At 54.7% G+C, this 17,235-nt stretch overlaps 8 protein-coding genes and 2 non-coding genes across 10 annotated transcripts; 6 read left to right on the top strand and 4 right to left on the bottom strand.

Moving 5' to 3' along the window:
• Positions 1 to 66: 66 nt before the first annotated feature.
• SAICODRAFT_29479 (uncharacterized protein) lies at positions 67 to 988 on the top strand. The gene has a single exon (XM_019167424.1). The coding sequence runs from the start codon at positions 102 to 104 to the stop codon at positions 555 to 557; it is 456 nt and encodes a 151-aa protein (XP_019025420.1). The 5' UTR covers positions 67 to 101; the 3' UTR covers positions 558 to 988.
• Positions 989 to 1,115: 127 nt separating this feature from the next.
• SAICODRAFT_54438 (uncharacterized protein) lies at positions 1,116 to 1,507 on the top strand (the record flags this gene model as incomplete). The annotated part of the gene is made up of 2 exons (XM_019169286.1): positions 1,116 to 1,165; positions 1,222 to 1,507. 2 exons carry the CDS (start codon positions 1,116 to 1,118, stop codon positions 1,505 to 1,507), a joined length of 336 nt encoding a protein of 111 aa, XP_019025419.1.
• A 448-nt stretch (positions 1,508 to 1,955) lies between these two features.
• Positions 1,956 to 7,355, bottom strand: SAICODRAFT_207932 (uncharacterized protein). Its single transcript, XM_019166327.1, has 2 exons — positions 5,810 to 7,355; positions 1,956 to 2,538 (listed from the first exon to the last, which is right to left on the bottom strand). Exons 1-2 carry the CDS (start codon positions 7,072 to 7,074, stop codon positions 1,977 to 1,979), a joined length of 1,827 nt encoding a protein of 608 aa, XP_019025418.1. The 5' UTR covers positions 7,075 to 7,355; the 3' UTR covers positions 1,956 to 1,976.
• SAICODRAFT_t43 lies at positions 5,198 to 5,269 on the bottom strand. The gene has a single exon. It is a non-coding gene; the product is annotated as a tRNA-Ala (tRNA).
• A 123-nt stretch (positions 7,356 to 7,478) lies between the features above and the next one.
• SAICODRAFT_29477 (HIT-like protein) lies at positions 7,479 to 8,668 on the top strand. The gene has a single exon (XM_019167423.1). It carries the CDS (start codon positions 7,689 to 7,691, stop codon positions 8,448 to 8,450), a length of 762 nt encoding a protein of 253 aa, XP_019025417.1. The 5' UTR covers positions 7,479 to 7,688; the 3' UTR covers positions 8,451 to 8,668.
• SAICODRAFT_t42 lies at positions 8,544 to 8,615 on the bottom strand. The gene has a single exon. It is a non-coding gene; the product is annotated as a tRNA-Val (tRNA).
• Positions 8,669 to 9,092: 424 nt separating the features above from the next.
• SAICODRAFT_89919 (uncharacterized protein) lies at positions 9,093 to 9,819 on the bottom strand. The gene is made up of 2 exons (XM_019171666.1): positions 9,567 to 9,819; positions 9,093 to 9,512 (listed from the first exon to the last, which is right to left on the bottom strand). The coding sequence occupies exons 1-2, from the start codon at positions 9,751 to 9,753 to the stop codon at positions 9,139 to 9,141; spliced, it is 561 nt and encodes a 186-aa protein (XP_019025416.1). The 5' UTR covers positions 9,754 to 9,819; the 3' UTR covers positions 9,093 to 9,138.
• A 265-nt stretch (positions 9,820 to 10,084) lies between these two features.
• On the top strand, positions 10,085 to 12,724 carry SAICODRAFT_54405 (STAG-domain-containing protein; the record flags this gene model as incomplete). Its single annotated transcript, XM_019169284.1, has 2 exons — positions 10,085 to 11,851; positions 11,927 to 12,724. Coding segments are annotated over 2 exons (2,565 nt in total), but the record flags the coding sequence as incomplete, so codon positions are not given.
• A 1,703-nt stretch (positions 12,725 to 14,427) lies between these two features.
• SAICODRAFT_54725 (thiazole biosynthetic enzyme, mitochondrial) lies at positions 14,428 to 15,405 on the top strand (the record flags this gene model as incomplete). Its single annotated transcript, XM_019169312.1, has 1 exon — positions 14,428 to 15,405. One exon carries the CDS (start codon positions 14,428 to 14,430, stop codon positions 15,403 to 15,405), a length of 978 nt encoding a protein of 325 aa, XP_019025414.1.
• A 550-nt stretch (positions 15,406 to 15,955) lies between these two features.
• Positions 15,956 to 16,845, top strand: SAICODRAFT_6065 (uncharacterized protein; the record flags this gene model as incomplete). The annotated part of the gene is made up of 2 exons (XM_019169786.1): positions 15,956 to 16,228; positions 16,303 to 16,845. 2 exons carry the CDS (start codon positions 15,956 to 15,958, stop codon positions 16,843 to 16,845), a joined length of 816 nt encoding a protein of 271 aa, XP_019025413.1.
• Between the last annotated feature and the right edge of the window lie 390 nt (positions 16,846 to 17,235).

Here is a 17,235-nt window from a genome sequence, read left to right as displayed (position 1 = left end):
TTGCTTCTTCGCGTTCTTCGGTACTTGCACCGGGAGGGAAGTGCGGGTCGCGTTTTAGTTGTTTGCGGACGGAGGTTGGGGAGAGGGAGGTTTTGCGGGTGATGGCACGGTCGTGGGGGGGTGGGGAGGAGGAGGGGGGTTCGGGTTTGAAGAGTGGGTTGGGGTTGGTGTCGGGCATTGCGTCGTCGTCGTCGTCGTCTTCGTCTTCGTCGTCTTCGATTTTGATTGTTCTGCCGCGACCTTTTCCTTTTGCGTTCGAGTTCGAGTTCGAGTTTGAGTTTGAGTTTGAGTTTGATTTCGGTTTCGTGTGCGTGTGTGCTTTTTCGACTTTTACACCTAGGTCTTTGTCGAGGACTGCTTTTTTCTCTTTTCTCCTGATTCTGTCTGAGGTGACTGGTGCGAGATCATCGAGTGTGCCATCCGCCATGCGTCCCACGTATTTCATCTCTACCTTCCCTCCTTCGCCTCCTCCCTCGCCGTCGTCGTCGCCTGAACTGTACTCCTCACCATCGCTATCCTCGTCTTTCCGCTTTCGCCGTTCGCGGAACTTTGGTTGAGAGGGAGTGAAACCAGAGAACTCGGACCCGAGGTTCGCGAATTGTTGTGTCGAGCGTGCACGAGCTGCCATCGCCGCTGGACCCTGAGCAAGAGGTCCACTCGCAACAAGCGGCGCCTCGAATCGTCCTCGACCGCGGCCTCTACCTCTCGAGCCGAATCCGAAGCCACCGCGGGACGATTCACCTTCAGTTCTGAGGGATGACTCGGAGAGGGATGAGGTTCCTTCTTTTTGTCGACGTGCGACGAATTTGGGGGTGAATTTCAGTTTTGGGCCAGCTGTGCTTGAGGTCCCGCTCGCGTTTGAGGGTGCTGGGTTGGGAGCACTGGGACGTCCTACACCGCGTCCACGACTCGCTCCACCCCTTCCAACGAGACTCGCTAATCGTCCTTCTCTTGGAGCGTCTGGATCGGTCATTATGGATTGTTTGTGGTGTTGCTCTCTTCACCTCGTATACGACGACTCGAAATATACGGGGAATTTGTGCCTGCCCTTGCCCTCACAGCAGAATCCGAGTACGAACGAACATTTACGACTCCAACAAGAACAAGATCCAACGATGTTCGGGGCATTCAGACCATCACAGCCCGTATTCGGAGGTCTCCTCTGGTTTGGATCACTCGGGATTACTGACGTGGATCGCATGTTCTGACTCTTGCACACAGGAAAATCCCCTACCGCCTCTCCTCCCCCCGAAAATTCCGCCAAAGAAAACGTCTCCAAGCCGTCGACGCCGTAATCAACACCCTCTCCAAAGCCCTCGCCTCCACAAACGAAACCTGCCACGCCCTCGAGAAGGTAAAAAAGGAGTTGATTCCCGAGAGTGAGATGTTGCCGAGGGATAAGTACTGGGTGTTCTCGAAGAAGCATGAGAATTTCACGAAGGGTGTGCATAAGGTGCCGAAGTGGACGAGGATTTCGCATCCTAGGGAGAGGCCTTATGGTTTCTAGGCGGGAGTGGTCATGGAGGAAGAGGAGGACGAGGGGAAGGAAGGCAAGGTCGCCGCATGGAAAGGCACTTGCAAAAGCAATACAATTCACGTTATCCGATTCATACCCAATCTTGGCACGCGCAAACAGTAACGATAATATCCAATTCCAATTCGCTAGCGACACTGATCCAATATTGGTATCTTTTACCCGCTAAAGCATACGAAAAAGACACCCACATACATATAACCCATTCACTCAAACACTCACATATCTTATCAAACCGCCCTCATTCCTCTGTCACTTCACGAACTTCTCCTACCTTTAGCCCCCTTCTTCCCACCCCCACCCCCACACTCATCCTCACTCACACACTCCGCCCCCGCATCCCTACACCTCCCGCATGGCCTTTGGCGATCACATCCCTTCTTGCTCTTCCTACACCTGACACAACGTCCAGCTGTTCCCAACACTGGCGTGGCTCCTGGCTTCAAACTGCGCTTCGTCGGAACGGGGACTGGAAGTGAGGCGCTGGCGGCGGGGACAGTTGAGGCGAGGGTCGAGGTCGTGGGGAAGGGAGTCGTGGTGGACGTAGCGAGGGATGCCGTAGATGTCTTATGCGACACCACGGGGCGGGACGAAGTGCTGCTTTGAGCCCGAGGGCGAGAGGTGGAGGATTTACGCCGGCGTTGGCGGTTGTGGGAGTCTTGGTAGACTGAGCCATCACTCGAGATGTCGTCGCTGTCGGGTGAGTCGCTCCTTGCGCGTTTGTGTTTTCCCCATAACGGCGCCGGCTTCTGGTTGTAAGAGTAGGGGTGGTAGTGGTGCGAGGTGGAGGTGAATTTGTGATCCGGTGTCGTGGGTGGGTTATCGGCGCTATACAGCTGCTGCTGCTGGCTCTGGCTCTGGCTCTGGCTCTGGCTCGGACGATGGTACGCACCGGCGCTCCCCCTGCTGCGCTCACTCTCAACCTTCGCGGGCACTTCATCGTCGCCATCATCATCATCATCATCATCGTCCTCGTCTTCTTCCTCACACTCACTCTTCTCATCCTCATCCTCATCAAACGACGGCAAAATCTCATCAAGGGTCTTATACCTCCGACTCCTCGGCGGCGGAATCGGCGACGAACTCGACCTCGCACCACCACCTCCACCTCCACTACTCACATGGTTTTGACTCTGACTTTGGCTCTGATCCGCGAAACGGGGTAAGAGTGATTCACCTCCATCATCTTCCTCCTCAGCCTCCGAATCCGAAATCGAGATCAACGCTCTCCCACTCGAGATACCCAATACACCACCCTCCCCCGAACGCCCATGTCCATGCTTGATAGGACTATGCGCATTCGCTTCACCCAGACGCATGAGTTGCATCGCCACATCCTCGTCGCTGATCGTGCTCGCCGTCGTCGGTGCAGGGGTCGGTAACCCCATTGCCAGTGCTGCGGCGAATGGGTGGCCATGGGGCTGTTTTCCGGTTGAGATTGTTGTGGAGGAGGAGGGGTGGGTGAAGTTGTACCCGGGGTGGGTGGAGAGTGGGGTTGCGAACATGCCTTGTCCGTGGGGGCCACCACCGCTGACTCGTGAGGTCGGGTTGTAGTTCTGGTATGAACGTGCCGAGGAGGTCGTCGTTGTACTGCTATTATCATACGACCTCACCGACGGACGCGGAAGGAGGGGAAGTTGCTGTACCACCCATTATCGTTAGCTCTCATCTGGTAGAGTAGCACGAGACATCTCACCTCAGAAGAAAACTTATTCCGCTTCCTCCTACCCCCCTCAACAATATTCTCCAAACTAATATCCGCACTCCCCCTCCAATCCGTCCTCATCATCCCCACGACCCCACCAAAAACAACAACCCTAACAACCCCCCCATCCCTCATCACACTCGGCTCAAGAACGAGGTTCGAGCCCGTCCTCGCTTCGACAAATGCGACACGAGCGTCGTGTTCGATTCCGAAGTAGTCTTTTATTGTTGATGCGATTGCGGCTGCACGGTCGTGGGGGAGGATTGAGAGTGTTAGGGTCGTTGCGCGGTGGGCTGCGGGGTCGGTGGCCATGGGGATGGGTTGGACGAGTTCGAAGGTTACGGTTTTTGTGGTGTCGTGGGTGGAGGGGGGGTGTGTGGGTGAACGCATTGGGGTACCCATCCCCATTCCCATGCCCATCGCACCAGGCGATAACATACCCAAACTCGACGATGCGTTGTTGGCGTTACCATGGCCATACCCCGCCGCCCCCGAAATAGGCGGTAACTGCAACCCCCTCGGCCCACTCGACATCGCCGGACGGCATTGCTGCGCAGGGCGACGAAACGAATGCGTATTCTCAGGCGAAAACGAGAAAGGGCCCTCGCCCACGCATTCCCCCTGCGCTTGCGTGGAGGTATGCGTCGTCGTCCGCAAGGATCGATGATGACCCCGAGTCGAGGAGCGAGAGGTAGGGCGGGAAAGGGGGGTAGATACGAGAAGGGATTGGAGATCCAGTTTTGCTGATTGTGTCTCGAAAAAGGTGGTTGTGTTGGTTACTGATTGATTGACGAGACACTTCGCAGCCGTAGTCGTAGTCGTAGTCGTGTTCGTCGTCGGCTTGTAGTGTAGTGAGGAAGGGAGACGGACGACGAAAGGGTTGTTGGTGCGGCGATAGTGAAGCGAGAGATGTTGCGCAACGAAACCGTACCGCTAAAAGAACCCTTCTTCGAGTTTTCGATATCGTACGCCCTTGGTCACAGACAACAATGACAACAGGAGAGTCGTCGAAGTCGTGCGGGCGTAATTGGAAATTGATCCTCGGGTATGCAGACACTGTTTGCGCTCTATCTACTCGTGAACAGAGGCGGTACTGCTCAGGGTATACTCTGGACGCTTCCGGTTGGTTGGTCGGTCGGTCGGGAGTGTGAGGTGGTGTTGGTGTTGTTGAGGCTGCGGTACTTAAAGGGAAGCACGGTGCAACTGGGCATATGCAGCACCGCCGAGGTTGGGTGGGTAATCTCCACGGAACGGGAAACTCGTATGAGAAATAAGTACATCCTTAAAACACCTATCTACCACTTTTCTAACCATACAGCTGCTGGAGGAGGACATGGGGGGGCCTCGGGAGTGCATTCGACATGATTACGCATATATATATGTACATGTGCAAAGCCGCGGCGGCACATGCGAATCGATCGCGGTACACATCCTTATTTGGAGAGTTTGGATGCGAGTAAGACTTTTGGCACTCTCGTATGAGCCGACGGGTTGAGATTTGGTATCAACTGCGTACAATACAAAAAGCATTCACCCGAGCCGGTCGCGGTTTGTGCATACTGCTGCGCAAGATGCGACACCCGAAAAGCCCGGCACGTTTTACGCAGACATCGATTCTCATCCTTGTACTCCTTTCGTGTTTTAAAGTTTAACCAATCCCTCTTATATCTCCAATTAAAGTCACTCGGTTACTACAGAGTCTCCTGCTGCTCTTTCGAAGCGGGAGAGACGGGCATATGTATGTGCACCGCCACGTGTTGACATCTAGCCGCGCAAGATTAAAACTTTATCTGGGGGTGACGTATGGGATGCATGCCCGACCTTGGCATCGCGTCGAAGGAGATTGTGAGAGTGATAAGCCGTGAAGGAGAAGATTTCAAGCGTGATGATCATTCTGATGAGGTGTCATTGTCTGAGTTCCGGAGTGCCGAGACGACGCCACAAAATGACGGAAAAAATGGAGCCATGGGGGATCGAACCCCAGATCTTCCGCATGCAAAGCGGACGCCTTACCACTAGGCCATAGCCCCTACTGATGAAATCTCATCACAAGAAAACATTATCAGGTTTTCCATCAACGGTGCGTGGGATCCATCGAGGTGACATTCACAGTCCCGACCAACGCCAGGTTTCGAGGTTCATTGCTCGTTGTTGAGTGTGTGTATTCTCATGACTCTCACTGCACAACATTTGGGAATTGAACACAGTAGCAAAGAATAAAAAGAAAGAGAAAGCTCCTATTCTTTCTATCATATTGTATAATCACCATGTAGGTACTTCAGCTGTAAGCACCCTCCCACGCTCGCTCAGTGCTCACGCCTTACATAACAACAGCAACACCCACAACAACCGCCGCCGCCAACACACCCGCACCCGCACCCGCACCCAACATCTTCATCGCTCCACTCGTCGTCGTCTCCGAGCTAGATCCCCCACTCGCCGTACTCGTAGCACTAGCGGTCCCGCTCGACGACGAAGCCCCAGACCTCGTCGCCGTCGCAGTCCTCGACGCAGTAGCAACACTACTCGCCACAGCCAACTCCACCGCCCCCTCCGGATCCTCACTCAACCTCACCAACGCTTTCTGCTGCACCTCACCCCCATCAACCCCAACGATCCTCAACGTCGTCTCGGTGTCCATATCCGTGATCACGGGTCGTCCGCGCCAGATGTTTAGGTCGGTGGGGATGCCGTCCGCGATGAGGTCTGGGACGTTATCGACTGCGGCTGGGAGGGAGGTGGTGCCGTTGATGTTGGTGTAGGCGCCGGCGTCGGGGCAAGTAGGACCGGTGGCGTAGGCGTTTGAGGAGCCGCCGGAGCGGGTGAGGGCGGGGCCAGGGACGGCGGTGGGGACTGCTGCGTATCGGGTACGGAGGGCTTCGTAGTCCGGGAGTAGCGTGAGAGATTCATCATCGTGATCGATCTCGACGATACCGTACCCATTCTCCTCCATCGAGAACTCGTAAATCAAACCACCGCTGAAAACGGACGTCATATTCGTCGTGTACAACGCCTCGACTTCTTGGAAGATACGGGGTGTGACTTCGATACATCCGTATTCGGAGAAGAAGACGGGGATTGTGAAGTTGTCGAATGCGGCGGTGAGTTTGTCGTAGCCGGAGCTTTGGAAGGTTTGGGTGCCACACCAGCTGTAACTGTTCACACCGAAGAAATCTGCGTTTCCGTCGTCGCCGCAGGCCAGGTATTCAGCGAGCTCGACACGGTACTTCAAGTCGTCTGCGGCAGAGTACCCGACGGGGATATCGCGTGAAGCGTGGTTGGAGATGTAGGACTTCATGTCACGCGTGACGGCTTTGAGATAGCGAGGGGAGAATTCGGCGCTTTCCTCGTCATTCACCACCTCGTTTCCGGCGAAATAGCCGAGGAGGTTAGGATACCCGCTCGTGGCCTCGATAACTGAAAACACGTGTTCCATGTACGGACCTGTATACGTCGTCCACGGCTCATAGCGATTGAGATGTTGTCCCTCCAACGGCGAGTTCACGTCCAGCACGACATAAATCCCGGCCGCATTCAGAATCCCAAAACACTCATCGTGCGAGATGGTGGGATCGATGGAGTAGACTCGAATCGTGTTTACACCGAGTTGTTGGAAGAGGTAGGCGTCACGGCGGCAGATGTCGGGATCGGAGAGGGGGTCTGAGCCGGATGTTACGGCGGCTGCACCGCCGGGTTGGTAGTCGACTCCGACCATGAAGAAACGCTCGTTGGTGACGGAGTCGTAGAGGTAGCGGTCTTGGACGACGATTGGGTTGAGGGCGGAGGCGACGGTTAGGAGGCCTGTCGCCGCGGCGGCGAGGAGGGAGAATCGCATGCTGAACAACGAAAAACGAAGGAAGAGAAGCGACGGTGTATGCTACCAAGAAAGAGAGGGGGGAGTGCTCCTCTTATTATTAACCCTCCGTACAACCCCAAACAAACACAGCTAAGCCTCGCTCCCTCACGCGCGCGCGCCCAAACACCTGCTGCTGCACCGCACTCGCTTAGTCATTCGCCTAAAAGCTTAGCACGGAGGCGCAGCACCGTCGAATGGGGGAATCGAGTATACTTCGGACAGCTGGGTTGTGTCTTGGCGGTGGGTCATGGGGGTCAGCGGCGTTGCTTTCGTCGGCTGTGCTGGTCGTCTTGCTGTTGTCCGATGGGCGTGCTGGTCGTCCTGGGTGCTGTTGTGCTTGGGGGGCACGGTGCCGCGGGATCTCCGGGACGGACGGTGGCTCCGCTGCAGCAGCTGGTTGATCATTCCTCTCGGCCGTTCCGAGTCGGGATTGTATCATCTACTGTGATAACCAACATGATGTCTCACGCTGGTCCCAACAGCGTAGTTGTACTCGACAACACGATCCAAGGGTATATGTATTCCCACGGACACATGGCTGTATGCAGGCACCCCTTGACGTCACCGTGAGAACAACGAGAACAACGAGCACAATGTCCACGACAGAAGACGAAACTTCAACCAGTACGGCCACAGTCCAAACCCTCATGTCTTCTTCCTCCCGCACCCGTCCTTCACCTGTAAACCCAAACGCCCATTCAAACCAAGCCTTCCGCTCCGCCCTCGCCCCCTTCCTGCAAAACCCCACCATCCCGCCATGTTTGCGTATCACAGATCGAACAATCCTCATCCGCGACAAATACCCAAAAGCCCGCATCCACTACCTCCTCCTCCCCCGCAATCAAACCCTCACGCTCCATCACCCACTCACCGTACTCTCTGATCCTGTCATCAGGGATGATTTACGCGCGGATGTCGATGCTGCCATATCGATGGCCCAAAACGAATTACGTCGAGCGGCGGTTGTTGGAATGGGTGGGGTCGAGCGAGTCGAGGTGAGGGCTGGGATCCATGCGAGGCCATCGCTTTCAAACCTCCACATCCACATCATAAGTCAAGACTTCCGTTCTCCCGCCCTAAAAAACGCGAAACATTATCTTTCGTTCACCATGCCCTTCTTTATTCCTTTCGACTCTATTCCCTCGCTCAAGCTGTATGACCATGACACGGGAGGGGTTGATGAGGAGAGGGTTGAGAGGGAGGTTAGGGTGAGGGAGGAGGGGTTGAGGAGGGGGGAGTTGAGGTGTGTCAGGTGTGGGGAGGAGTTTGGGAGGAGGTTTGTGGGGTTGAAGAGGCATTTGGAGGGGTGTGCTGGAAGGACTGACGTTGCTAAAGGGTCGGGCGGAGGAAGCTAGGTGAAGCGCACGGTACACACAGCAACAATGGAAATAATGATGTTGGGGCCAGGGTGTCATATGTGAGAAACGGGAAATGAAATAGAAAAAAAATGACACCTGCGAGTTTCGATCTCGCGGCCTTTCGCGTGTGAGGCGAATGTGATTCCACTACACCAAGGAGCCGGATTTAGGATTGGCAAAATTTGTGAATGCTGTCGTCATGATGGGCTGGGTTTGGAGACACGACGGCAGTCTGCGAAGTCTCAGGATATGTCTGGGTTTGGGTAGGAGCGATTCTGGTCCGGCAGCTTGGACTTGTATCTCGAGAAGCGACCGATACATGTATTTAGAATTGCTGAAACGACGATGCGTATCATTACTATTCTCGCATACGAACAGCTTCACCACCCCGGGCTGGTATGACCGAATCGATTATGAGACTTGATATCCACTGATAGTTAAAGTAGACGTGTGTACGACACGGGACTGTACCGAGGGCTGCTGCGATGCCGGAGCCCGTTGCCGCAGGTATTCGTTTCTACTTGTCCCTCATGAGTACGTGCGGCAAGGAATGCAGAAATGGTGAACGAGATATCCTATTCAAAGGAACCCAAAAGAATGCCAAATAACGCCAAACAAAACAAAGCCCAAACAATTGCAACCAAAAACTCAAACACATTCAAACACACCCACACAGCACAGTCAGTCACACACAAGTCTCCATCATGCCCCCCAACACCCCCATCAACTGCTCATTCTCACAAGCAGCCGCAACCCTCTCCTTATCCGCCAACTGCTTATTCACTTGTCCCTCACTTTGATGCGTCCCTTCCCTAACTTTGACGTCGACCCGGAAACGAGAGGGGAGGGAGCGTTCGAGGCGGACGCGGACGCAGAGGCCGATTAGTTGGGCCATTGAGCAGTGGGGGATTGTTGGGGTTATTTCGACGAGGACTGTGGATGGGGTGGGCCGGGAGTTGGAGGAGGAGGGGTCGTGGACGGTGATGTGGGGGAGATTGACGACGGCGAGTTGGGAGAGGGTTAGGGGGTGTTCTGGGTCCGTGATGTTTGCTAGGAGATCTGTACGCACTCGATTAGTTCTTGATCGATATCCGCATCCCACGAGATTCGTACCGTATACTTCTTGTGCATCGATTGGATCAGCTCGTTCCTCGTCATCGTAGTTCGAGGAGGTGTCGGAGTCTGTGTCGCCACTGCCATCGGAGAAAGAAGTGGAGGCGAGGATGTCGGCGAAAGGATCTTGGTCTTTGGGGGAGGAGCGGGTTGCGACGTGGTGGACTGTTGGGTTTGCGTTTTCCATTGCTGATCAAAGGGGAGAGATTGGTTGGTGGTGTATGGGTTGGAGGAGGAGGAGGAGGAGGAGGGGGTTTGGCGGTGATGTACGGGGGCAGATGTATTGCAGGAGCACGAGAGAAAGAGGAAAAAGTCAAGGGCTGATGTTGTGAAATAGCTTTGATAACAAATATATATTGATCGAGGCTCTTTTCATGACATCCACGGACCGATGTTCCCAGTGCTTCCCCACGCAGCAGACGCGTCCACCTCCGACGCTTCGTGCGACACCCATACTCCCCGATCTCAACACCTCCCTAGACCTGGTAGCTACACCCTCCAATTGAGAGTCGCAAACAATGCCTCGACGGACAACAACAGCCTCTACAGCACTAGGCACAGACGACAGCGGCGTTTCCTCCCCCGCGACGGATAGACGTTCGACGCGTGTGAGGTCGAAGCCGCAGCCGCTGTATACGCCGCAGAATACTACACCGGCGGGAAAGAGGAAGAGGGGCGGGGAAGCCTCTGATGAGGAAGAGAGTGAAGAGGAGGAGGACGATGAGAGTGAGGAAGAGAGTGAAGAGGAGGAGGAGCTTCGTGAGCCCAAGTCCAAGGGCGGTGCTGGAGGACGTGTCCGTAAAGCTGCCTCTACACCCAAACGCACCCCCGCCCGCACCGGCAAACCCGGCAAGAAAGCTCGTATCAATGCGCCTCACACCGAACACGAAGAGTTGGAAGAAATGGACTCACCCCTTTATGACGCACTCCTCGACCCGGATGCCGCCCTGGAGTCCACGATTAACGATTGGTTGGATTCGTATGCTGAGGCGAGTGGAGAGGCAATCACGGAGATGGTCAATTTCATCTTGAAGTGTTGCGCGTGTAACACACCCATTACCGCATACGACGTCGAAGACGCGGATTCCGCCACGCAGACACTGGCGCAGATTCAGGAAGTTGTGAGGGAGAAGGCGAGAAGGGAGTACCCCCTCGTGAGCAAGAAACCCGAGTTCAAGAGGTTTAGGAAAAGTTTGGGGGATTTCCTGAGGAGGTTGGTGGGGGCTGCGGCGGGGAGGGGCGTGCTTTGGGATGGGATTTTGTTGGAGAGTTTACAGACTTGGATTGGTGCGTTGAGTTCGTCTACGTTTCGGCCGATGAGGCATACGTCTACGGTTATGTCACTCAATATCGTGTCGGCACTTTGTGATCTTCTCGGAAAGCTGAAGAAAGAGGAATCGACCGCGACCAGGCAGCTCGAGGCGGAACAGAAAAAGGCGAGGGCGAATGAGACGAAGGTCAAGACGCTTGAGAGGAAGACCGCGGAGATTGGAGAACAGGTCGAGACTGTGAGTGGGATGGTGTCGGATACGTTTGATGTCGTCTTTGTTCACCGATACCGTGATGTCTTCCCGCAGATTCGGACAGAGTGTATCCGTGAACTCGGTGGTTGGATGCTCAAGTTACCGTCCATGTTTCTGGAGGGACAGTATTTACGCTACCTCGGCTGGGTCTTGTCGGATACGAATGCGGCGACGAGACATGAGGTCGTGAAGGTATTGGGGAGGTTGTATGCTGATGATAATAATGTTGCGTCTCTGAGGCATTTCACGGAGAGGTTTAAGCCAAGGATTATTGAGATGGCGGAGAGGGAGGCTGATACGTCTGTTCGTGCCACTGCAATCGGGCTGCTCAACAACATCCGTGCTCGGGGCTTCCTTGAATCTGAAGAGGTCGAGAAAATCGCTGTGTTGATTTTCGATAAAGATATCAAAATTCGTGCGGCTGCTGCGCCGATTTTCTTGGCGCAGGTTGCGGAGGGCGTGGAGGAGAAGACGGAGGTTGTGGGTGGTGTGGAGGAGGTTGAGGGCGAGGGTGAGAAGTGGGGGGTGTGGGTCAGGTTTAAGTGTCTTGCGGAGGTGTTGGGGAGGTTTGATGGATCTATAGGGGTTGACACACAAGAAGAGGAGGACGAGGAGGAGAGAGAGAGGGAGGTAGTGAGGTTGGGGGCGGAGGGGAAGGCGACGAGTCGTGTCTATCTTGCCACGACGGCGTTGTGGGAGGGATTCGAAGAGATGCAGGATTGGGAGAATTTGGCGGAGTATCTGTTGTTTGATCATTCTGCTGTTGGTACTGAGGCTGATTTGGAGAGTTTGAAGACGGTGGGGGAGAAGGTGAGGTGGTTGTGTGCGCCCACGGAGGGGGAGGAGGGGATTTTGTTGCAGGTTCTCAGGGCGAGCGTTAGGAGTGCGATCACGCACGCTGAACAGACCGCGGCGCATAACAAGAAGAAGAGTGATGAGGCGAAGAATGTTGAGGAGGAGGTGTCGAGGGCACTGGTGGGTTTGTTGCCGAAGTTGATGCAGAAATTTGGGGGATCGCCGGGGACTGCGTCGGATGTGTTGAGGTTGCAGCAGTTGATGAAGTTGGATATTTATCAGATATTGAGGCAGGATGCGGCGTATGAGGCCCTTCTCGATGATATCGGGCGTGCGTTCTTCAAGCATACGGATGAAAACGTCTTGCGGGAGGCTGCGGCTGCCTTGTTGCGTGCACAGACGTTCGAGAATATGAGTACGCTTACGGAGGCGAAAATCATTGAAATCCAGGATGAGAGCGTGAGTGGGTTGAGACGTCTTGTCAAGGGGAAGGCATTGGCGACGGATGCGTTTCGGGAGGAGGAGTTGAGGGATGTGGAGACTGCGGTTAGGAGACTGGAGTTGTTGATTGCTGCGACGAATTGTTTGAATTCGATGGAGGAGGAGGATGGTGGGTTGTCTGGGGTCAGTGTGCTGGTACAGATTGTTGAGAGAGGTGTTGCGTTAGATGATGATGAGACTGTACTCATCGTGTCTGCGATGAAGAGTTTGAGGTGGTACTTTATGTGGAAGATTCAGACGCTGGCTTCTACGTCACAATCCCCTGCCGACGACCGCGATGCCCGACAGATGCGCGAAACCCGCGACACGGTTCTCGATATCCTCGTCCAGATTCTGGCACAGATGAGGTGGAGCGAGGCAAAGCACCAAGCGGCGTGTATGTTGCTGGATATGTGGACGTTGTTTGTGACGTTTGGGGGATTGGAATTGTTGCGCGTCAAGGTTGGGAGTGGGATGAGGGGTGGGGTGTCGGAGGAGGGACAGGAAGCAGTCATGAGGTGTTTGGAGCAGGAGGTTGGGAGGCTTACTGGCAGCAGTGGTGGCGGCCGGATCCGTCGTGGTGGGGGTGGTGATGATTCGGATGAGGAGATGGAGGAGGAAGATGATGACAACACACAGGGTGAGAAATTGGAGGGGGTTAAGGCTATTGAGGCGGAGAGGCAGGTGTGTGAGTTGGCGGGGAAGATCGTCTTGGCTGTCCTCAGTGGCACGGCTCAGGAAAAGTATAGGGAGAGATTGGAGAAGATGAAGGGCAAGTTGGGGGTTTCCTATGATCGGATTGTGGAGGAGTTGAAGGGGGAGGAGGAGAAGGAGAGGGAGAAGGGGAGGAAAACGCCCGGACGGGTTGTCAAGCCCACGAGGCCGGTAAGGAAGGAGGATGAGGTTCATGATGATGATATTGAGGATGACGACTAAGTCGATATTCGCATGGCGCATTCTGACTGGAGGAGGGATGTTTGGTTGGATTTACTGGGACATTTAGCTATGGGGTTTTATTTGATAAAGGCTGTTGATCAGGTAATATGGATAACGTCTACCATTACCCGGGACTCCATTGTCATCAACTGGAGTCCCGTTCGTATCACTTCGTCATCACCTACCAAGCCCAGGCCTATCAAGCACAATTGCAAGGCACCGGGCTGTTTGCATAATCTCTCGGCTCGAATCGCCGACGGATAAGGTCAACTCAATGTCGGATTTTCCAACGATTGATTTTACCGTGACCCTGCTTAAAGCGTATCAGATAAGTTTGGTCGATCATGAAATGCGCAGCACTGGGCTGTCGAGATTTGTGGGGGACATGCTGGTTTTCCCGCTGGGCTGCAGCTGCAACCACCCGTGCCCTCTAACCGTGCGCGTGAATTGGACGACGTTGGAGGTGATCTGGAGGTCAATGGAGCTGAAGGAAGGGCTGGATAAAGTGGATCAGAGGTCAATTGGCCTTGGTAAAATGTCCGTCAGCACCTGCTCGAGGTTCAATTGACATTTTGGACTCCTCGGAATTTCACCACCACCACCATCAGATTTACTCCGAGCTAACGCGACGGGTAAAAAAGGCAAACATGCGGAGACAAGGTGTGGAGGGCCCCTAGGCAAGCTCCAACGTATACCCGGTGGATGCGCAGCAGGCGCAGCCAGCACAATCATGGGTTAACTCGTACAGTTCTACCGCATACGGATCATGAGATCACTCGGAGCTCTTTCTTCTGCAGCCAGGTGTTCTGAACGTTTGCCGAAGTGGGAGTCACGGCACTCGAACGTGACGAATTCGCAGAGGCACCACTGGCTGGATATTCCGGCCCTGGTAGGACGGGGAGAGTTGTACCGTCGCCCTCACCCCCCAAGAACTCCGAGGATTGGATCAGCGATTGGGCAGGCCCACCCGATCCTTTATAAACGGGCCACCCCTCCCTCGACCATCGACTTTTGATTTCATCCCTACCACAAGATCAGATACACATAACACACATACAATGGCTCCTCCTCCCGCTGTCGACCTCGCCCCCGCTGCGACCCAGTTCCCCCACCAGATGTCCAACCCCATGAAGGCTGCTCCGGCTCACGCCCACACCGCCCCTGCTACCCAGAACACCACCACTCCCTATCCCGCCATTGATGCCTCTACCTTCGCTTTCCGTCCTATCCACGAGTCCATCGTTTCCCGCGCCATGACCCGCCGCTACTTCAGCGACATGGACCACTACGCCGAGTCTGACGTCGTCATCGTCGGTGCCGGTTCCTGCGGTCTCTCCGCTGCCTTCACTCTCGCTTCTCGTCGCCCTGACTTGAAGATCGCTATCATTGAGGCAGGTGTCGCTCCCGGTGGCGGTGCCTGGTTGGGTGGTCAGTTGTTCTCTGCCATGATCTGCCGTAAGCCCGCCGACGAGTTCCTCGACGCCGTTGGCGTTCCTTACGAGGACGAGGGTGACTACGTTGTCGTCAAGCACGCTGCCTTGTTGACCTCTACCCTCTTGTCCAAGGTCTTGCAGTTCCCCAACATCAAGTTGTTCAACGCTACCGCTGTTGAGGACTTGATCACCCGCCGTACCGAGCAGGGTCTCCGTGTTTCCGGATGTGTCACCAACTGGACCCTCGTCACCCTCAACCACCACAACCAGTCCTGCATGGACCCCAACACCATCTCTGCTCCTATCGTTATCTCTACCACTGGTCACGACGGACCGTTCGGTGCTTTCTGTGTTAAGCGTTTGGAGTCCATGAACGCTCTTACCGAGAACGAGGGTAAGCTCGGTGGTATGCGCGGTTTGGACATGGGTTCCGCTGAGGACTCTATCGTCAAGGGTGTCCGTGAGATCGTCCCTGGACTCATCGTCGGTGGTATGGAGTTGTCCGAGGTTGACGGTGCTAACCGCATGGGACCCACCTTCGGTGCCATGTTCTTGTCTGGTGTCCGTTGTGCCGATGTTGCCCTCGAGAAGTTGGAGGGTGCCCGTCAGGAGTACGACCGTCTCTACTACGGAGGCGCTGCTGCTGCTCAGGGTTTGTCTCGCAAGAACTGAATTTCTTGGTCGAGTTGTGGGGAAAGTTATTGGATTTGGCCGAGGTTGGTTGAGATGATTCATGTGGAGTGATTCTACGATTTATTTTTTGAAATGTTGAGCAAGTGGGGGTCGTCGACTGTGCTTGATGCATGTTGGATCCTAAGTGTCTGCTTGTTCTCGACTTATGATAGTATACCATAAAGACACGTTCGTTTCTCTACTTCTTGTTCTCTTCTCACTGTGATGTCTATCCGTTGCCCTTTATCCAAATATCCTCTCATCCTACACCTCGAGCTCTGCTGTCCGTAGCAGTTGCCAACGCAGTTTTGTCACCGTTCATACTACCAAACAGCTTGTACACACTACCCGGTCTAAAGTCTCTGTTCCCTTCGCTATCTCAAAAGCACAATCCGAAATTCTCCATCCTTTCTCCGATTTCCTCACGGCCGTCCTCTGTCACGCAGCGCGTCACTCGCCGCGCAATTGAACCCTGGCACCGGTGACCTCCAACGTCGCGCGAATCCATCACCGATCAACATCAACCTCTCAATTGCAATTGATCCCTAAAATGCGCTTCTCTCTCCTCGCTCTCACTTCCGCTCTACTCGCGCCCTTGGCTCTCGCCCAGGACGCCGCGGCTCCCGTCGCTCCTCTCGTCGAGATCGGCTCTACCTGGCCTGATCTCGATACTTCCCTCGCCGGTAACAGGGAGGTCATCAATGGCGCGCCTGCTCGCGTGAACATTGCGTTCAAGAACACTGACCCCAGTGAGGCATTGGTTGTTTCTCATGTCCAGGGTGCTTGGTATGACCTTGCTAAGCCTGACATTGTCGTTCGTAACGTATGTACAATTGCGATTGATCTCTTCGGTCAATTGATTCGCATTACACCAGTTCAACGCTAATTCCTGAGTAGATGACTGTGTCCAAGCTTAACACCCCCGTCCCACCAACCGGTTCCCTCAATATCCCCTACCAATTCACCACCGACCTCGCCCCCGGAACCCTCGGGCTCCTCCTCACCGTCTACTTCACCTCCGCCGCGAACCCTGCGACCATCTTCCAGGCTCTCGCGCACAACGCCACGGTCATCATCTCCGACCCTCCTTTCTCCATCTTCGACCCTAGCGTGTTGTTCCTCTACACCACCCTCTTGGCGTTGATGGCCGGCATTGCTTACTACGCTTACGGTGCGTTCATCGCCCCTCCCTCTACCGGAAAGAAGAGGTCCACTGGTGCGAAGAAGGTTGCCAAGGCGGAGCCGGTGGAGGCTGTTGCGCCCGTTGAGGCCAGCGCGGGAGCGACCACCAGTGCGAAGGGGTACGACGAGTCGTGGATTCCGGAGCACCATTTGCGCCCCAGGTCTAGGCAGAGTGGTCCTAGACCTTCCACTCCCAGGGGTGGAAGTGCGAAGAAGGTGCAGAAGAGCAAGGGTGTTACTCTTGGTGAGGCTATCTAAGGGAAGAAGTATGAGCGTGTAGGATGCGATAGATGACTATGCGGAAATGCAGAGGGGAGTGTAGGATATATAGTGTTCTACGAGAGAAAGTTCAAGGCATTGGGATGAAATTTCTTTGGGCGCTTTATTAGGGTAGTATCGATATTGGGTTTCCTCAATATGTATCGCATTGGAATCGGAGTTTGACCTTGTTGCTATGTTGCTATGTCCCCTCGTTGACCTGTGCTCAGTTATCGAGTGATGCATCTGGTTCATCAGAATTGGAGTGTCTGCGAGAGACGCGGGTTTTGAAGCAGAAACGTATCGTAACGCAGCAAAGGCTACGGACAGAACTACGCCCAAACGGTTTCGGTTCCATCGGCGTTGCACCGAGTGCACAAATGACTCGGT

This window comes from Saitoella complicata (assembly GCF_001661265.1).
Source record: "Saitoella complicata NRRL Y-17804 unplaced genomic scaffold SAICOscaffold_6, whole genome shotgun sequence".
Classification (NCBI taxonomy): domain Eukaryota; kingdom Fungi; phylum Ascomycota; class Saitoellomycetes; order Saitoellales; family Saitoellaceae; genus Saitoella; species Saitoella complicata.
Note: the sequence above shows the minus strand (reverse complement) of the source record. Positions and strands in the feature narration are given on the sequence as shown.